At 57.3% G+C, this 18,565-nt stretch overlaps 2 protein-coding genes across 4 annotated transcripts; one reads left to right on the plus strand and one right to left on the minus strand.

Annotated features, from left to right (window-relative positions):
* Nucleotides 1-1,142: 1,142 nt before the first annotated feature.
* On the plus strand, nucleotides 1,143-4,532 carry FUT2 (fucosyltransferase 2; the record flags this gene model as incomplete). Its single annotated transcript, XM_053906456.1, has 2 exons — nucleotides 1,143-1,296; nucleotides 2,727-4,532. Coding segments are annotated over 2 exons (1,173 nt in total), but the record flags the coding sequence as incomplete, so codon positions are not given.
* On the minus strand, nucleotides 3,870-18,244 carry MAMSTR (MEF2 activating motif and SAP domain containing transcriptional regulator). 3 transcript variants are annotated; one of them, XM_019425796.2, is made up of 10 exons: nucleotides 17,987-18,244; nucleotides 17,372-17,455; nucleotides 15,943-15,981; nucleotides 15,187-15,611; nucleotides 14,818-15,002; nucleotides 14,370-14,472; nucleotides 13,967-14,161; nucleotides 13,518-13,685; nucleotides 13,385-13,439; nucleotides 3,870-5,260 (listed from the first exon to the last, which is right to left on the minus strand). In XM_019425796.2, exons 2-10 carry the CDS (start codon nucleotides 17,427-17,429, stop codon nucleotides 5,217-5,219), a joined length of 1,272 nt encoding a protein of 423 aa, XP_019281341.2. In that variant the 5' UTR covers nucleotides 17,430-17,455; nucleotides 17,987-18,244; the 3' UTR covers nucleotides 3,870-5,216. The 3 variants fall into 3 exon arrangements, with proteins under 3 accessions (XP_019281341.2, XP_019281340.2, XP_019281342.2); XM_019425795.2 differs by lacking the exon at nucleotides 3,870-5,260 and adding an exon at nucleotides 12,406-12,959 and having other exon boundaries at nucleotides 17,987-18,241; XM_019425797.2 differs by lacking the exon at nucleotides 3,870-5,260 and adding an exon at nucleotides 12,406-12,959 and having other exon boundaries at nucleotides 15,187-15,353; nucleotides 17,987-18,234.
* Between the last annotated feature and the right edge of the window lie 321 nt (nucleotides 18,245-18,565).

Below are 18,565 nucleotides of genomic sequence, written 5' to 3' on the forward strand. Positions count from 1 at the left end.
GGCAGAGGGCAAGGCCAGTGCAAAAGGCTAGTTTGGCTGCCAGAGAAAATTCCAGGAAGTTTAGGTCGCGTTTTACTTTCCTCCCCATCTGGGACAAGAAGTTTCTTAAAGTAATGTGACCTGGAGGGAGGCTTTCTTCCTCGCGTTTGGTTTTCCTAGTACTTACTTACTTACTTATTTACCTATTTATTTATTTATTTATTTATTTATTTATTTATTTAGGAGAAGGGGTTCCTCAAGTATTGGGCACTTTCATCCCCAGAGAGGAGGAAGCAGAACCCCCCCCCCCCCCCCCCCAGGGCACAGCTCAGCCCAGCAGTGTGGGACCCACAGCTCTGGGCTTGCGGAGATCTTTTGCCCCTACCTGGGCGGCCCAGACACGGCAGAGGCCCCACAAGGCAAGGCAGGTCACATTCCATGTCTGGCTGGACTGAGAGTGTGCGGCTGAGGGCTCTCCCTGAGGAATTCTCGAAAAATCCGGGACAGTGACTGACGGCACAGATTCCTGAGCCACACGGCCTGGGTTCAGATTCACGCTCTGCCTCTCTCCTAGCTGCATGACCTAAAGCAGGTTTCTTTTTCTTTTCTTTTTTTTTTTTTTTAAATATTTATTTATTTATTTATTTATTTAGAGAGTGAGTGTGTGTTTGGGGGGGGAGGGACAGAGAGAGAGAGAGAGACAGAGAATCCCGTGCAGGCTCCCCACTGCCAGCGCGGAACCCGATGTGGGGCTCAAACCCACGAACCGTGAGATCCCGACCTGAGCCGAAACCAAGAGTCCGAGCCGCCCAGGCGCCCCTAAAGCAGGTTTCTCAACCTCCCTGTGCCTGGGTGCCGTCATCTGTTAAATGAGCATAACAGTGTGCCTTCCTCGCAGGAGATCAAGAGGATTAAATGAGTGAAGACAGGCTTTCGGTTTCCTCTCTGAAGCTCTGAAACTCTTTAGACCAGACACGTTTCAGAACCTGTGTGTTGGCACCATAATGGGGTCCCTAGACTGTATGTTAGGTAGCTCCCCTGCAGGATCTGGGCAGCACCCCATAATCCAACTCTTTCTTTCTTTTCTTTCTTTCTTTCTTTCTTTCTTTCTTTCTTTCTTTCTTTCTTTCTTTCTTTCCTTTCTTTCTTTCTTTCAATGTGTATTGATTTTTGAGACAGACGGAGACAGTGAAACCAGAGGAGGGGAAGAGAGAGGGAGACACAGAATCCGAAGCAGGCTTCGGGCCCTGAGCTGTCAACGCAGAGCCCGACGCGGGACTCGAACTCACAAACCTGGAGATCGTGACCTGAGCCGAGGTCAGACGCTTAACCGACTGAGCCAACCAGCCACTCCTAACGTTACTGTTTCTGTAGCAAAGCGCACGGACATCACATTGAGCAAAGTCTACAAATAGCCGCGGGTCAGTTCAGGCCATGTTTTGTCCCCGGATGAGTTCAATTCGGGTGGGGGGTTGGCCACCCAACTGTAGGAAAGGGGCCAACAAGGAATTGCGGACTGAGATGGTAAGTCTCAGGGCCCAGTGCCTGGTGTGTGGCAGGAACCACAGAAGCAGCAGCCTTAATTCGCTGTTTTTCTGTGGCTTTCTAGTTGTTCAGGCTGAGAGAAAGCCAGGAGAGGGAGCTCTTGAGATTCCTGGAAGCGGGTGGCTGCAGGGCCGGCTGCCTGGTGTGCAGAGCCCAGTGGAACAGGGAAATGGGGGGCCTTGTTCACATTTATTGATAATTTGTAGCTGGTGAGACCAGAGCACTAAACCAAGTGCAGCACCCCCCACCCCGGTTTGTTTTTTTTAAAACAAGTAAACTCCGCACCCAACACGGGGCTCACACTCACAACCCTGCGATGAAGAGTTGCACGCTGTACCAACTGAGCCAGCCAGGTGAAGCGAGGGGTCCTTTTGAGTGCGGGCCGTGGGCCGCTGCACGGGTCACACGCCTGGGTGGTGGGTACCTTTGTCCCGAGCGGCTCCCTCTTCCCCGGTAGCCCAGGCTCTAGTCCCGGCTCCGCTCACCCCCTCTGCTTTTGGGACCTGGCCAGCCCCACAAGCTGGCTAGAGCCTGAGACCTGAGTCCTCCATGTAGGACCCCCCAGGCAGGCCCCGAGCTGGCAGCTGGTGTGATAAGGATTGGGACAGAGTTGTCAGGAGGCACGTGAGCAGAAGGGCTCCGCCTTTGGAAACCAGAGCAGTGGGCAGGGCACTTCTCGTACACCCCGGTGGAATGTGAGGTCATACCTAGCCTTGCTGTGGAAGAGCCAGCTGACCTTGCTGGGGACCCACGCTGAACGAGCGATGTTTGAAGAGGGCCCAGGAGTGCTCAGATTTCCCACAGGGGTCAGATTAATAAAGTGAGGAGCCCCGGAATATGGGAGGAGGAGGAGAGCTGAGGCAAGGCCCACGGCACCCTGACGTTTGAGGGGAGCTGGCGGGGGGAGAGATGGGATGCCTGGAGCTGGGGAGGACAAAAGCCAGATGATGAAGAGTGGGGGGCCCCCCTCCCGCAATCCAGGGCTTCCTCCCACACGGGCCCATGAGACTCCTGAGCTGTGGCCGCTGGAATGGCCACAGGGAAACCGCAGATACAGAAGAGAACAGAAAGCGGGTCAGGACGCGCCGGACGCCGCTAGACAGGCTGGGATGAGTTGTGTGAGGAATGAACGATTCGAGGGTGAGTGAGACCCACGTGCGCCTGCCCGCCCGTCCTGACCGGGTCCTCCCTCCTCCCCGCAGCCATCGCGAGATCCTGGGCCACTTGCCCTTCCTTCTCCACCGTCTACTTCCTCTTCATCATCTTCGTGGCGTCTACCGTCTTCCACTGCCACTGGCGCCTGGCTGTGGTGCCCGGTCCCTGGGCCTACTCGGGCCGCGTCGTCCTGCTCCCCAGATCTCTGCCCCGGGGCGGCATGTTCACCATCAACGCCCAAGGGCGCCTGGGGAACCAGATGGGGGAGTACGCCACCCTGTACGCCCTGGCCAAGATGAACGGGCGGCCCGCCTTCATCCCGGCCGAGATGCACAGCACGCTGGCGCCCATCTTCCGGATCAGCCTCCCCGTCCTGCACCACGCGGCGGCCGGCAGGATCCCCTGGCGGAACTACCCCCTGAACGACTGGATGGAGGACCGCCACCGCCACATCCCGGGGGAGTACGTGCGCCTCACCGGCTACCCCTGCTCCTGGACCTTCTACCACCACGTGCGCGACGAGATCCGGCGCGAGTTCACCCTGCACGACCACGTGCGGGAGGAGGCCCAGGCGTTTCTGCGGCGGCTGCGGGTGGGCGGGCGGCGGCCGGGCACCTTCGTGGGCGTCCACGTGCGCCGCGGCGACTACGTGCACGTCATGCCCCGCGTGTGGAAGGGCGTGGTCGCCGACCGCGGGTACCTGGAGCGGGCCCTGGGCTGGTTCCGGGCCCGCCACCGCGCCCCGGTCTTCGTGGTCGCCAGCAACGGCATGGCCTGGTGCCGCGAGAACATCGACGCCTCCCGCGGCGACGTCGTGTTCGCCGGCGACGGCGTGGAGACCTCGCCGGCCAAGGACTTCGCGCTGCTCACGCAGTGCAACCACACGTTCATGACCATCGGCACGTTCGGGATCTGGGCCGCCTACCTGGCGGGCGGGGACACCATCTACCTGGCCAATTACACCCTCCCGGACTCCCCCTTCCTCAAACTCTTTAAGCCCGAGGCGGCCTTCCTGCCCGAGTGGATTGGGATCTCGGCAGACCTGTCCCCGCTGCTCCACCACTGATGGCGGCCGGCCTTCGGCGCCCCCCTCCTTCGCTGGCTCCCCCAGGACCAGCTGCCCGGGCCCCAGGGGCGTCTTGTTCCGTGTGCCAGGACGCTCGAGAGGCCGCAAGAAACCCAAGTCGCCACCGACTTGAAATAGCACGTTTCCGTGTCCCACGCAACAAGAGCGGAGGCGGCGCATCTCTGGGGTTCGTCGAGGCAGAGGCTCGGCGATGTCACCGGGAACCCCAGTTCCGTCCGTCTTGTTCAACTGCCATCAGCTCCTCTCAGACCGCTCCCCACCCCCCCACCCCCATGGTCCCAAAACGGCTGCCACATAACCGGCTGTCACATGCGGGCAACCTCTTCACGAGGCAGCCAAAAAGAGGGCCGTTCTCCGGTCCCTTTTGAAGAGTGAGGGACGCATTCCAAAGCCCTCCTGCAACTGCCCCCCCCCCCCGTCCCCCCCATAGCTCACTGGCCGGAAGTGTATCACATGCCCGCCTGACCCAACACAAGGCCAGGCGAATAAGACCCTGGGATTGGCTTAGCTGCAAATCAATAAATCTTTGCCCCCTTCAGCCGGGGTGTTGATCAGCCTCCTCTGAAGGATGTGGCGGCGGACAGGAGGAAAAGCGGGGCGCTCTTACCGAGGAGGAAGGAAGCAATGTACCTACCGAAAACAGGGAAGCCTTGAACTCGGTTGTCTGCTCGCTCCCCAAAGCCGCCTGGCCAAGGAGGCAAGCGCGGCTCAAATAGAGCGGACGACCACCTCTCCAAGCCCTGTGGCCTTGGACTGGCTCATTTTTTTCTAGTTTGCCCGGAACGGGGTGGGGGGGTGGGGGTGGGGGTGGGGGGGACCTTTCCCCCGGTTTCCGAAAGAGCGCCGCCCTGTTGGCCAGTCGCCGGCGTGCGTCCCAACACCCCCCGGGGCCCCACTTCTGCAACCCTGGCTTGCCAGGGCCTGGGATGATTACTGTTGAGAACTCCGAGCGCAGCATGGCTCAGTGGGCTCGAAGCGGGTCCATCCGTTCCCTCCGTAAACACTCGTGGCGGTGGAACCTCGCTCGGATCCCCGCTAGCGAAGGCGGGGTTGGCAGAACCTCGCGGCCGACGCCCGGATCGCCTGCGCGTGTGGCCGGTCCCCCAGGACGGCTTGGACTTCCGCCTGGAACATTCCCTCATCCGGACGCCATCGAGGTGTCGGAAGCCACCATGCTGTGAGGGGGCCCGGGCTCGCTCCGAGGCCACGCGTAGGTGCTGACAATGAGCCGTCTTAGCTGAGGTCAACTTCAAGTCCTTCGGCGTAGGCATCCCCCAGGATTCCCCCAAAGAGGTAATGGGGGAAGTAGAGAGGTCTATACTCCAAGGGCTCAACAGAGGCTCCTCGGGCCTGGAGTTCACAGGTTCACAGCCCCGGAAAGAGACAATCGGACGCCTCAATCAGAGTGATGTTTGACCCCAGCACTCACCGCGGGCCAGTTGCAGAGAGGTCACACAATACAGACAAGGCCACCGTATTTGTAAGGGAGTCGGTCTGAAAAGGAAGTGATATAGGAATGTAAGGACTGGGAGGCACCTGGGTGGCTCAGTCAGTCGAGCATCTGACTCTTGATTTTGGCTCAGGTCATGATCCCAGGGTCGTGGGATGGAGCCCCACGTTGGGCTCCGCCCTAAGCATGGAACCTGCTTGGGATTCTCTCTCTCTCTCCCTCTCTCTCCCCCTCTGCCCCTCCCCTGCTTGTGCATCACCCTCTCTCTCTCTCTCTCTCTCTCTCTGAAAAAAAGAAAAGAATATATATAGAGAGAGAGGAAGATGCTCCAAAAATCAGTACATAGGGAAAAAACGTTTACCACTCCTATTTCAGTGGCTGAAGCCAGTCAAGTGGCCACACCCAATTTCAAGAACAATCCATCCACGTACCCCAGAATATTTGTGCTCTAATAGCTACCTCACATCCTGCAGGCCTTCAAGGTCTCTCTAGGGGGTTCTCTTGGAACCCTTTTCTTTTGACTTGGGACTCATGCGATGGGGTGACACGATACTTAGTATGCTCATAGCTCTCTGCCTCAATAACTCTATGAACTCATTCAAATTCCCAGTCTGATTTTTAAATTTTTATTTGTTTTTTGGTAGTTTATTTTATTTTACTTTATTTTATTTATTTTAAAGTAGGCTCGGGGCGCCCGGGTGGCTCAGTCGGTTAAGCGTCCGACTTCGGCTCAGGTCACGATCTCGCGGTTCGTGAGTTCGAGCCCCGCGTGGGGCTCTGTGCTGACACCTCGGAGCCTGGAGCCTGCTTCGGGTTCTGTGTCTCCCTCTCTCTCTCTCTCTGCCCCTCCCCCGCTCACGCACACACACTCTCTCTCTCAAAAGTGAGCATTAAAAAATCCAAATAAAAAATAAAAAAATAAATACAAAGTAGGCGCCACACCCAGCATGGGGCTCGAACTCATGACCCCCGAGAGCAAGAGTTGAATGCTCTACCAAATGAGCCAGCCAGACCCCCCACCCCCCACCCCGGTCTGATTTTACACAGCTTGAATGGGTGATGGTTTTTGGATTGGGTTTCGGTCTTTATTTTTTATTTTTTATAATATGAAAAAAAATTTAATGTTCATTTATTTTTGAGAGCGAGACAGAGAGAGACAGAGTGCAAGTGGAGGGGCAGAGAGAGAGGGAGACACAGAGTCTGAAGCAGGCTCCAGGTGGCTCAGTTGCTTAGGCATCCAACTGTTGATCTCAGCTCAGGCCATGATCTCATGGTTCGTGGGATCGAGACTCGCATCAGGCTCTACACTGATAGTGTGGAGCCTGCTTGGGATTCTCTCTCTCTCTCTCTCTCTCTCTCTCTCTCTCTCTCTCTCTCCTTTTCTCTGCCCCTCGCTCACTCGCGCACGCTCTCGCTCTCTCAAAATAAATAAGCAAACTTAAAACAACCCTAAATGAATTTGCTTATAAATTTGGCATTCTCCCTTTTAATGTACATTTTAAATGCACGGGGGTGGCGTGTGTTTCACATGCTGCTAAATTAAAACAACATCATGGTTAGGTGTCATTTCCAACGATGGCCATGAGGACATCTCCCCTCCATTTTCAACCACCCAAACCTTCCCCGGCCCATCCCTGATCTCAGTAAATGGCACTGTCCATTTACTTGAACCCAAACTTAACTTCTTCTTGATTCCTCCTTTCACACCCCATCCACCTGCAAGTTCTGTCAGCTTTACCTTCAAAATATACCCCGAATCTGACCTTCTGTCCCTCCTCCACCGTCGCTACTCTGTCCAGGTCACCATCACCTCTGCCTGGACATCTGCAAAAGTCTCTTAAAAAACAAACTACGGGTGCCTGGGGGGGCTCAGGTTATAATCTCACGGTGCCTGGGAGTAAGCCCCTCATAGAGCTCTGTGCTGATTGTGGAGACTGCTTAACCGTCTTCCTCTCTCGGGGCTCCTGTGTGGTTCAGTCGGTTAAGCGCCGACTGAGGTTGTGATCTCGCGGTTCATGGGTTCGAGCCCCGCGTCGGGCTCTGTGCTGACAGCTCCGAGCCTAGAGCCTGCTTCGGACTCTGTGTCTCCCTCCCTCTCTCTCTCTCTCTCTCTGCCCCTCCCCATTCATGCTCTGTCTCTCGTAAAGAAACATTAAAAATAATAATAATAAATCTTAAAAAAAAAAAAATTCTCTCTCTCTCTCCCTCTGCCCCTCTCCTGCTCTCTTGCTCTCAAAAATAAATGAATTAATTAAAAAAAAAAAAAACCTAACTAAACAGGGGCGCCTGGTTGGTTCAGTCGGGAGAGCAGAGGACTCTTGCTCTCAGCGTTGTGAGTTCAAGCCCCACGCTGGGCATAGAGCCTACTTGAAAAAAAAAAAAAAAAAAAGCGTAGGTGTGTAATTCTATACCACAGCCATAAGAAAGGTACGGTATAAAACGTCTATTAAAAATATGCCTTGATCAGAGCCTGGAGCCTGCTTCCGATTCTGTGTCTCCCTCTCTCTCTACCCCTCCCCCGTTCATGCTGTGTCTCTCTCTGTCTCAAAAATAAATAAATGTTAAAAAAAAAAATTTAAAAATATGCCTTGAAGAATGAATTTGACAGTGGACCAGTGAAGTGATGGCAGAAGTGAGGCAAAGAGACCAGTGAGATTACCAGATTTCAAGATTTACCATAAAGCTAAAGTTACCATGACAAACTTGTGCTGGCATAGAAGCCAGACAAATGGGAGCCAACAAAAAGCCCAGAAATAGACCACATATATACAGTCACTTCATCGATTGATTCTTTTTTTTTTTTTTTTTTTTTTTTTTACGGTCACTTGATTTGTGACGAAGACGTCAACACAGTTCAGTGGGAAGATAGAAGAGCTTTTCAGGGCGCCTCGGTGGCTCAGTCAGTTGAGCATCTGACTCTTGATTTTGGCTCAGGTCGTGATCCCAGAGTCCTGGGCTCTAGCCCCGCATCAGGCTCTGCACGGGAATGGGGAGCCTGCCTCAGATTCTCTCTTCCTCCCTCCCTCTCTCTCTCGCCTCCTCTGCCCCCTCCCCTTCTCCTACATTTGAGTACACACTCTGTCTCTAAAAAGAGAGCTTTTCAAGAAATGGAGGCAATCCAGTATCCGTATAGAAAAAGTGAACCTTGATCCCTTCCTCACACCATTCACAAACATTAGCTCAAGATAGATCACAAAATGTGAAAGCTAACAGCACAAAGCTTCTAGAATAAATGACCTTGAGGTGGGCAAAAGTTTCTTTTTATTATTATTTTTTAAAATTTAATGTTTATTTATTGGTGAGAGACAGAGCACGAGCGGGGAAGGGGCCAAGAGAGAGGGAGAGACAGAATCCGAAGCAGGCTCCAGGCTCCGAGCTGTCAGCTCGAACTCACCACCTGTGAGATCATGACCTGAGCCGAAGTCAGACGCTTAACCGACTGAGCCACCCAGGCGCCCCTTATGTTACTTTTCTAAAATTAATCTCTACACCCAATATGGGGCTCAAACTCGCAACCCCCTAGACCAAGAGTCACATGCTCTACCAGCTGAACCAGCCAGGCGCCCTGGTTTCTTAATTAATACACACACACGCACAAAACCCCAGTAAACTGATAAACTGGGCAAACTAATAAACAGAAAAACTAGTAACCTGTACATCTTCCTAGAGAGCCCACACTGATTCCCAGTTCTTAACTGCAGTAGGCTCATAACATACCTGATGGATGGTCTAGTATAGAATTTGGGGGGGGGGGGGTTGTTGAGCACACACATCGGCCTCAGTTGTCTCCTATTCTGTATCTTGCACCATCAATGACGATGATTGCACCATCGATGATTTTTTTTTTTATGTGAAATCACAGAGGTGCCTGGGTAGCTCAGTCGTTTAAGTGACCGACTCTGGATTTCAGCGCAGGTCACGATCTCACCGTTCATGGGTTCGAGCCCCCAGTCGGGCTCTCTGCTGTCATCGCAGAGCCCGTGTCTGATCCCCTGCCTCCCTTTCTTTGCCCCTTCCTCCTCCGCTCATGTGCACTCTCTCTCTCTTTCTCTCTCTCTCTCTCTCTCTCTCAAAAATAAACAAACAAACATTTTTAAGATAAATTGATAATTTTGGCAATCTGTTGACTATATCCTTGGTCTTTCTCCTGTGCCTACTGAGATGGCATAGGACGATAACGTGGTTCAGGGGCTCCCCTGGGGCAGCTCAGGCTCCCCACCTTCCTGTGCCCCGCTTTGGTCCAGCCCTCTCTCGCTGGGGGCAGGAGAGAGCAACAGAATTGTCTGGAGAAAAGCTGAGTGACCGGTGGTGGGGAGCGTGGGGCCCAAGCCTCTCTCTCTCTGGCTCTGGGGTAAACATGCACACTCTACCCAAGCCTGTGCCTGTCTTTCAAATATCCACCGATCAGAGAATTCCTTAGCCTCGCCTAGCTGACCCCCTCTGCAGCTGCCCTCCTCTGGACCCAGGAGAGGCAGGCACAGAGTGTCACAGACACACAGAGCGTCAGGCTCAGAGTCAGGCAGACATGGAGACAGACTGTAGATGGGTTGATAAGGACATACACGTGTCGAAGGGAAATGGAGACAGACGGGAGAAGCCCCGCCGCACCCCTTCTAGATCTTTCCAGGACTGAAGGCACCCCTTTCCCACCAGTGTTCGGCCTGACACAAAGGCTCCTGCAGCCCCCAGCTGCCACCCACCTTTTGTGCCAGAAGCCCTGATCTCACAAGTTCCCCCCACCCCCACCGCCCCGTGGCCACGCCCTTCACACCTTCTCGGCAAGGACCACAGTCCTTCACACTGGTCCTCTGGCCACCCTACCCATTCCCCTCGGCTCCTGGTACTTTCTAGGAGTCACGGCCCCTCTGCCATGAAAATACCCATCACCCTGCACTGAAACTCTCTCTTGGCAAATGTCTGAACCTCCCCAGAGCAGACAGCGAGGCTCTTTTTTTGTTTCAACTCAGGCACAGGCTGTGGACTCATGAATCCGATTTAGAGCCCCTCTCTGACACCTCCCGTCTGTGTGACACGGCGGGCCGCACACCCCTCCTCTGATCTTCCGCGATCTCATCTGCAAAGTGAGGATGACAGATCCTCCCGGGTTGCTCCGAAGACACCAGAGATCGCCTTCCCTTCCCCTCGCCTGTCCTGTCGTGACTCTTGAACGCCCAGCAGGGTTTCCAACACTGGCGAACTAGGATTGTTGATCAGCAGCTAATAACGGTGGGGGACACTTATCAGCGTGGCTCCCACGCCACGTCCAGCTCGCGGGAACTCTCGGCGCACCTCTCATCCGCACTGGGCTGGAGTGCCACGGGAGCAAACGGACAGCAAGGCAAGGGGAAGTCGCCGGCTCCGGGTCCCGTCTCACGGTCCTTTTCCACCTGCAGCGGACACAGCTGGTGGCAGCCCAGGCGCCCTCAGACAGATCCCTCTTCCCGGTCCTGGGCACCCAGCCCCCAGCTGCTGCGTGCTTTCTGCATCCATGCTGCCTTTTTATTTCCTGTTTTTCTGGTGCTCTGGCCTCTGCGGCTTTGTGGACAGTGCAGGGGGGACTGCCCTTCCCAGGGCCAGCCAAAGACTGACCCAGGAGTGTGCTTTTCATATGCAAACTAACCAACCCGGAGCCCAGACTCACAACCGCTTCCTTTGTGAGCGCCTGTACTCCAGGCCACTATTCCCCAGCCTAAACACCCCAGGATCAGGTTCCAGACAACCAGGCAAGGGGGTGGGGGGGCCACACCCCGGAGCCAGCTGAAATTTATCCAAACTAGACAACCCTGAGGCTGCTTACCCTGCCTCTCCGGTTCCTTCCCTGGGAAACCACAGTAAAGACTCTTGCCCAGGGTTTCCCTCCCCCTCCCCCTCTCGGCCTCCGGACTGACCCTGGCCCTTGCCCACGTGGCCTGGTGTGGCTTGGCACGCCCCCTTCTCTTGGGATCCGTGAGAAAAACACACAGTCTTTTCAAGGAGGATAACAAAGGATCAGATCGTCCTGATCTGCCCGGCTCCGCCACACCTGAATTATACGAAAACCTACTCTTGAAAAGACGTTGCTTAAAGACAACCATTAGAAAAGAGAAATGTAAGGGGCGCCTGGGTGGCTCAGCCGGTTGGGCCTCCGATTTCGGCTCAGGTCATGATCTCATGGTTTGTGGGTTTTCTGTGCGGACAGCTCGGAGCCTGGAGCCTGCTTTGAGTTCTGTGTCGCCCTCTCCCTCTGCCCCTCCCCTGCTCCCACTCTGTCTCTCTTTCTCTCTCAAAAATAAATTAAAAAACATTTTTTTTTAATTAAAAATAAACAGGGGCGCCTGGGTGGCTCCGTCGGTTGAGCTTCTGACTTCGGCTCGGGTCATGATCTCAGGGTTCATGAGTTCAAGGCCCCATCGGGCTCTCTGCTGTCCGTGCAGAGAGACCACTTCGGATCCTCTGTCCCCCTCTCTCTCTGCCCCTCCCCTGTTCATGTTTTGTCTCTCTCTCTCTCTCTCTCTCTCTCTCAAAAATAAATAAACGTTAAAAAAAATTCTCTCTCTCTCCTCCTCTGCCACTCTCCCCCGCTCCCACTCTCTCTTAAAAAAAAAAAAAAAAAAATGACTGCAACCCCAAAGAATTGCCTTGCTGAGCCACTCAGTGGAATTGTGAGTGATCATAGTTATTATTTTGAGACTCTAACTTTGGGGATGGCTTGTTATTCAGCAATAAAAAAGGGGGGGGGGGGACAGATCTCCCTCAGCTTCAAAAGCCTAACTCCCTTGGCCTCAGGGTAGGACAGACTGCAGCTTCATTTATCCTCCAGAGCTCCCCACGGGGCCCAGTTGAGGTTGGGACTTCACCTGACGTCACACTCTTGCGAATCTTCCCCCTTCTCTGTCCAGTGTCCTCTGCTCCCTTTTGGTTTCTCCTCAGAGCATTTATCTCATGAATCAGGGGGCACGTGAGTCTTGTCTCGGGCTCTTCTTCCAAGGGAATCTGACCTCAGACACGACACGTTGATATTCTCACTTCCAACCGGAAGCCAAGGGTCTGGCTCCCCATTCTCCCTCCCGACTCTTCCTTGCCCCTCTCCTTACATCCCGTAAGCACAGACCACCTTCCAGACTCCCCAGCCCCAGGGAACCAGCTAGTAGGTGGCACAGAGGGTGGGGGGGAAGAAGGTGGGAACAAAGACATCATGAGGTCTCCGAAGGAAGGAGCAAGCCGTTTGTTGGCCCTGGCCAGCAGCAAATGACACGGACCACACAGCCATGGAGGAGATCATACGGAGGTCAGGCAGACAAGAGTCTGGCGGACGGCATGTCAGCAGCCGTTCAGGGGCCACGTGGGGATGAGAGTGTTCTCTGATTCTGTGTCCATGGTGGGAGGGGCTCTGCACGTTGTCCCCCGCCTCCCTTGGGAGCGTGCCTCTGTGACTTTCCCATCCCCACCAGTGCCCCCTCTCTGGAAGCCCCAGAATCCATCACCACGGATCGTCCAGCAGGTCCCACAGCCGGGTGCCACTGGGGTCAGATAAGTCAGCAGAGAAGACGCTCGGGGCTGGGGGACCACAGCCTAGCAGAGGACCCCCACTCAGAGCCTCCAGCCAGTCCAAGGAATCCGTGGGGCCCCTGGGAGAGGGCGACGGGGAGTTTGTGGGGGACGGGAGCGAGGAGGAGAAGACAGATGAGAGGCCTTCAGAGTCTGGGGAGGGGGACAGCACGTCGAAGGAGCCGGGGAAGTCCAGGGGGATGGGGGGCAGCTGGTCTGCAGAAGGAATGGAGTGTGAACTTAGGCAGGCAGAGGTCCGGACGCCACTGTTAATCCTCGTTTCCAGACGTCTAAGTCCCCAACCTCTAGGACCCAGGACTCCAGACCCCAACCCCTTCCTCCTTGGACTAGGAGTCCAGAACCTCAGTCTCCTCTTCCCCCACATCAACAAGTTTGACTCGGGGCGCCTGGGTGGCTCAGTCCGTTGAGCGTCCGACTTCAGCTCAGGTCATGATCTCACAGTCCGTGAGTGCGAGTCCTGCGTCGGGCTCTGTGCTGAGCGCTCGGAGCCTGGGGCCTGCTTCGGATTCTGTGTCTCCCTCTCTCTCTGCCCCTCCCCTGCTCGTGCTCTGTCTCTCTCTCTCTCAAAAATAAATAAACATTAAAAAAGATTTAAAAAAAAAAAAAAGTTCGACTCTTACCAGCGGGCTCCATCTGATCCTCCAGGATGTCATCAATGCCCCGGTTCGGAAGCAACTGCGGGACGGGCAGAAGCGGCGTGAGCCTGGGACCCGTTCCGATCCTGATCGAGACCCCTAACCAGCTCCCTCTCACCTGCGCCCTGCGGATGGCTTCCTGCAGCTCCTCCTCCAGACTCGGGGCCGCCGTGGATGGTGCCGAGGCAGGGGTCAGCGCCGGAGCCCGCGCGGGAGCCGGCGCAGTCGGCTGAGTTTCCGCGGCACGTGGAAGAGGCGGAGGGTGACAGCTCCGGCCTGACTTGAGCTAGAACCGCGGGGAAGTGTTCCCATAAGCCACGCCCACTGGGCGCAACCCCACCCCCCCTCGCAAGCTGTGGCTCCACCCCCCCCACCCCCCCAGCCTGTCGCATCCCGGCCCTGCGCTCACTCATCGACCACCCTATTGGTTTCTCTTCCCTTAAGATCCGCCCACCACGCTCTTAACCACGCCCCCACACTTCATTGGCTATTCTTCTTTCGACCTCCCGCCCCCGTCCCGCTCCGTCTTCTCCTCACTGGTCCGTACGCGCGTGGCCCCGCCCTCACCGAGCCCGGCCGCCGGACTGCTCCCAGAGCCCTGGGCCTGAGGCGCGGCCAGGGAGCGCTCGCGGGACTGTCCTCGCGTCGCGGCTTCGGCCGCTCGCGGGGCAGGGCGCCGCCGCGCATGCGCTCCAGGAGCATCGACTTAGTCCCCGACACCGGGAGGCCCCGCAGGCGCAGCTGCTGCCGGAGCTCTGAGACCTGGGGTGGGGGAGCGGGGAGAGGCCTTGCTGGGAGGGCTCCGGGGCGAGGCGGGAGCTGGGGCCGGATATTTGCAAAACCGCGAGAAGAGGGACGAGAAGAGGGACGGGGTCTCCAATGGGGCAGAGACTGGGGACTCAGACTTATGGGCACCCCCCCCCCACCCCCGAAGGAGAGGGCCAGCCTGGGAAGTGCTCCCCATACTCACCGTCAGCTCCTCCAGTTTAAGGGTCTGAAGTTCCAACTTGTGTGGAGAGGGCGAGGCGCTGGGGACTCCAGGCGGGGAGGGAGTGAGGGGGATGGGCTTCATCCTGGTGGTAGTCGTGGGGGTGGGGGGAACAGAGGTTAGACGGGGCGGAGAGAGAAAGGGCATCCGGGGGTCCTCAAAGACCTGGGGGGGGGCGGTGTGAAGAGGAAGGAGAGGGCCCAAAGTTCTGGGTCTCCGACGGGGCTAGTCCCTGTGCATGGGGAGCAGGAACCGGAGGCTCAGTGTCTTGGGTCTGGAGCCAGGACTCCTGGAAACTGACGGGAGAGGGACCAGGAAACTGGGAGAGGAAGGGGCTGGGGGCTGGACTCCCCTGCTCTTGGACTCTGGGTTTGAGTCCAAGATGCTGGGGGCCTGACTTTCCGGCAGAGAACGAAAACGGGCTGCATACCTAGGAGGTGGCCGCTGGGAGTTTGTCCCTTCCCACAGAGGTGGTCCAGGGGGACCCAGAGCCAACATTTTGGCCTGGGGGTCGACCCTGGACCCTTGTCTCGGCCCCGGGGGCATGTACTGGTGGTATGTCAAGTTCCCCTTTGGCTTGGGCTCTCTCCAATGTTGGGAGATCTTAGGAGACTCCTGTAAAAGCAGGTGTGATGTCACATGCTTCAGCTCTGTGCCCCCTCTCCTGCCCCAGAGCCTCATGCAAAGCAGGGCGAGCATCAGTCAGCTGAGCCCCGCCAGAAAGGAGCCAAAAGGCAGCAGCGAAGAGGACCAACGCTAGACTCTCAGGGGTACTTCCCTTCACTCGGTGGAGACTCACCTTCAGGGACCTCCAAGGGCCATATTCTGATTCAGGGAGCAGGTCCCCAGGACTGAAGAGGAAAGGAGCGGGACCCGAGGGCGAGGCTGGGGCCAGAGCAGGGCCCGTGGCTGAGACCCATGGATCTGGATCCAAGACTGAAGAGGTGGTGAGGGACCCCGAGACGCCTGCAGATAGCAAGCCAGGCAGGGAGGAACAAGGCTGTGTGGGAAGGAGGGCCCTGCAGGCCACAGCCCCCCACCGCAGGCGTGAGAGGGCGGGGCCAAGGAGTGAAACCCCAGGAGCCTGCAAGGCAGAGGTTCTAGGGACCCAGACTTTTATATTCTCAAGGAAGGCAGGAATCGCGTCCTTAGTCACCAAGGGGTGTGATGGCTGCGAATCGCAGCTTTCTGGGGTTCTGCTGGGACAGCCAGCACTCCTGGTTTCTTGAGGAGAGAGAGAGAAGCTGAAAGCCACATCCTGAGATGCATTAATGTGTGCCAAATGCGGGGTCTGGGATGCCTGTCTTCTCCAAAGAAACGGGATCTGGATTCACGCGTTTCATTGGGGCGGGAAAAGCCAGAAAGCAGGAAGCGGAGCTTTTGGGGGTAGGGTGGCCAGGGACCTGTGTTCTTGGGTCCTCGGGAAAGGACGGGATCGGATTTCAGTGTATCCCTGGCAGAGGGACTGAGGCTCGGGAACCAGTGCAGGAGATCTGGCCGCTGGGCCCCAGGGGAGTCTGGCCACCATCCCCTCCCTTGCAGGGCCCACACTTACTTGGGTCCTGATACCGCCTGTGGATCCGAAGCTGGAGGACTGCGGAGGAAAGAGGGAGGTGGGAGGGGAAAGGCGGGAAGGGAGTGTCCAGGAGCCTGGCCTGGCGGGGCGCCGCGCCCAGCCCCCTTACACTCCCCGGGGCAGGCGGGTGGGTGGGCTGTCAGCCTGGTCCCTTTCCCGGGCCTCCCGCCTGCTCCTCGCTCCCAGCCGCAGCCCTTCTGCGACCAGGAGCCAGCCAGCGTGCAGGCAGGAGGCGGCCCTGCCCCCCAGCTCCACCGGCCCCCCTTCAGGAGCACGTACCCACCCAACTCAAGGCACCATCGCCAACTTGGCCAGCCGGACCCGTTAGCACCCTCACCTCCTCCGGTCCATGTGCTCGAATCTGCGCAAGCCCACTCCCTCCTGTGTGCCCCTGGGCCTCCCCCCACAGTCGCCCCCTCTGTACACGCCTCTCCCCGGGCCCTGGTTTGGCACGCACGCCACTTCTGTGCACTCGTACCCTGTGGCGCTCTCCATCTTGGCTCGCCCTGTCCTGGCACCCACCCAGCCACACTGACACACTTCCCCGCACACTCAGGATCTGGCTTCCAGCTTGGGAGCAAGGATCCCGCTCCGTCACGTTCCACGTGCACTCCCCGGCACCCCCTTGGCTCTTCGGTCACCGGCGTCTTCGCACCCACCCAGCCACGGAAGCACACTCGTTCACACGCGCGTTTCACCCTCCGCGCGCCGCTGCGCGCAGGAACTGACATCCAGCGCCACTCACTTGCCCGCTTTCTGTCTGCACTGCGACCTAAGACACGACCCGTGACGCTTTCGCCGCGTGACAGCTCGCTTGTCCCCTCACCCACGCTGCTCACGCCAAAGTCCCCAGTCTGTGTACCCCGTCCACTTTGCACACCTGTCAATTTCAGCTCCTGTTCCTTCGCAGTACCCGACTCTCCACACCCACCCCTACCCGCCCACCTGCTCCTCAGTGTTTACGTGAACATTGTATTGGCCGTTTGCACGCTCGTTGAGCCACCAAAAACTCAAGCCCTTTGCTGGGGCCTCCTTTCTGCACAAGTGACCTTTTGTACAGAGGACACGTGCCTTGTGGGCCCCATGGCCTCCTTCCCACCCGACCCCCCCCTCCCATACACACTCCCAGAGTTAAGAGTTCTCAATCCCAGGGGGCGCCTGGGTGGCTCCCTCGGTTAAGTTCAGGTCATGATCTCACGGGTTCGTGAGTTTGAGGCCTGTGTCTAGCTCCGCGCTGACAGCACGCCTGGGATTCTCTCTCTCCCCCCTCCCTTCCCCCACTTGTTCTCTCTCTCAAGAATAAATAAATGAACGTAAAAAAAAAAAAAAAAAAAAAAAAAAAAAAAGAGTACTCAATCCCAGGGCCCAGAAGACTCCTTCCCTACATGCACAGAGAGAATCCTCTCACCAGATCTGAACTTGGAGCGAATGATTTGGGAGCGCTGGGAGGAAGCCGCGAGGGTCATTGCCAAGGCTGTGATGGTGACCTGGACTGAGGCGAGGGCAGGGCCCCCACAGGAGGCAGGGTCAGAGTGGAGGTCAGGAGGCTGTCCCCGCAGGCGAACGCAGCAGGGAAACAGCTTAGGGATAGGAGAGGACTTGAACCATAAGTTCTAGATCCTGGGGGGGTGGGAGGGGATCCAGGGGCTGGGAGCCCAGACTCCTGGGTCCGAGGGAGAAGGGGGTTGAGGGCCCCAACTCCTGGAGCCTGGAGGAGGAACGAACGGGATCTCTGAAAGGAGACCCCCCCCGCCCCCCTCCGGGTCTGTGAACGGAGAGGGAAGAAAAGGGGGTGAAGAGACAGAGCTCACTACTCTGAAGGGACTGGAATCCAACACCCTTGATCTAGAGGGGAAAGAGACCTGCTAGGCTCCTGGGGAATGGAAGGGTCTCTGCCACCTGCATTTAAGCAGGGGGTGGGTGGGTGTCAGCCACTATGGTCTGTGAGGAAGGGACTGGGACCAGAGAGGTGGCAGAAGGGTTAAGGCGGGTTCCCCCCAGCCCCACCCCAGGGGCTTCTCACCAGGTGGGCTCCGGCCAGTAGTGCTCCGGGGCGGGTTGAGTCCCCAGGTCAAGGCTGGAGGCCGCAGGCTCCGCCCCACCAGCCCGACACCGCCCAGGACACCCCTTTGTAGGGCGAGCAGGAGCCTGTGAAATGGGGCGGGGCAGACAGGAGCTCCGCCCGGGACCCTGAGAAGGGGCGGGAGCACGGTCTGGGTGGCACTGGGGGAGGGGCGAACGTCGGGGTTCCCCGAGTCTCTCCCTCCTCCGCGGCCTGGGGCTGTGGGGCTCAGGCGGGGCAGCGGCAGGCGGACTGACAGAAGCAGGTGCCTGGAGAGGGGCGTCGGGTGAGCAGCGGGAGCAGGTGGTCGCGACCCGGCCCTGCGGGCAGGTGCCACCTGTCGCTTATTTTTTTCCCTGACGCAGCAGCGGGAGTCGGATTTAGGGGAGTGGAAAGTTCAAACCGGAGCTCCGGACTCCTGGATCTGAGGGAGGAGGGGGCTGGGGATCTGGACTCCTGGGTCCGAGGGAGGAGGGGGTTGGGGCCTGGACTTCTGGATGGGAGGAAGGAGGGAGGCCAGAACCAGGACGAGGGGTGTCG

This window comes from Panthera pardus, unplaced genomic scaffold (assembly GCF_024362965.1).
Source record: "Panthera pardus isolate Hobbes unplaced genomic scaffold, ASM2436296v1 HiC_scaffold_18, whole genome shotgun sequence".
NCBI classification, from domain to species: Eukaryota; Metazoa; Chordata; class Mammalia; order Carnivora; family Felidae; genus Panthera; species Panthera pardus.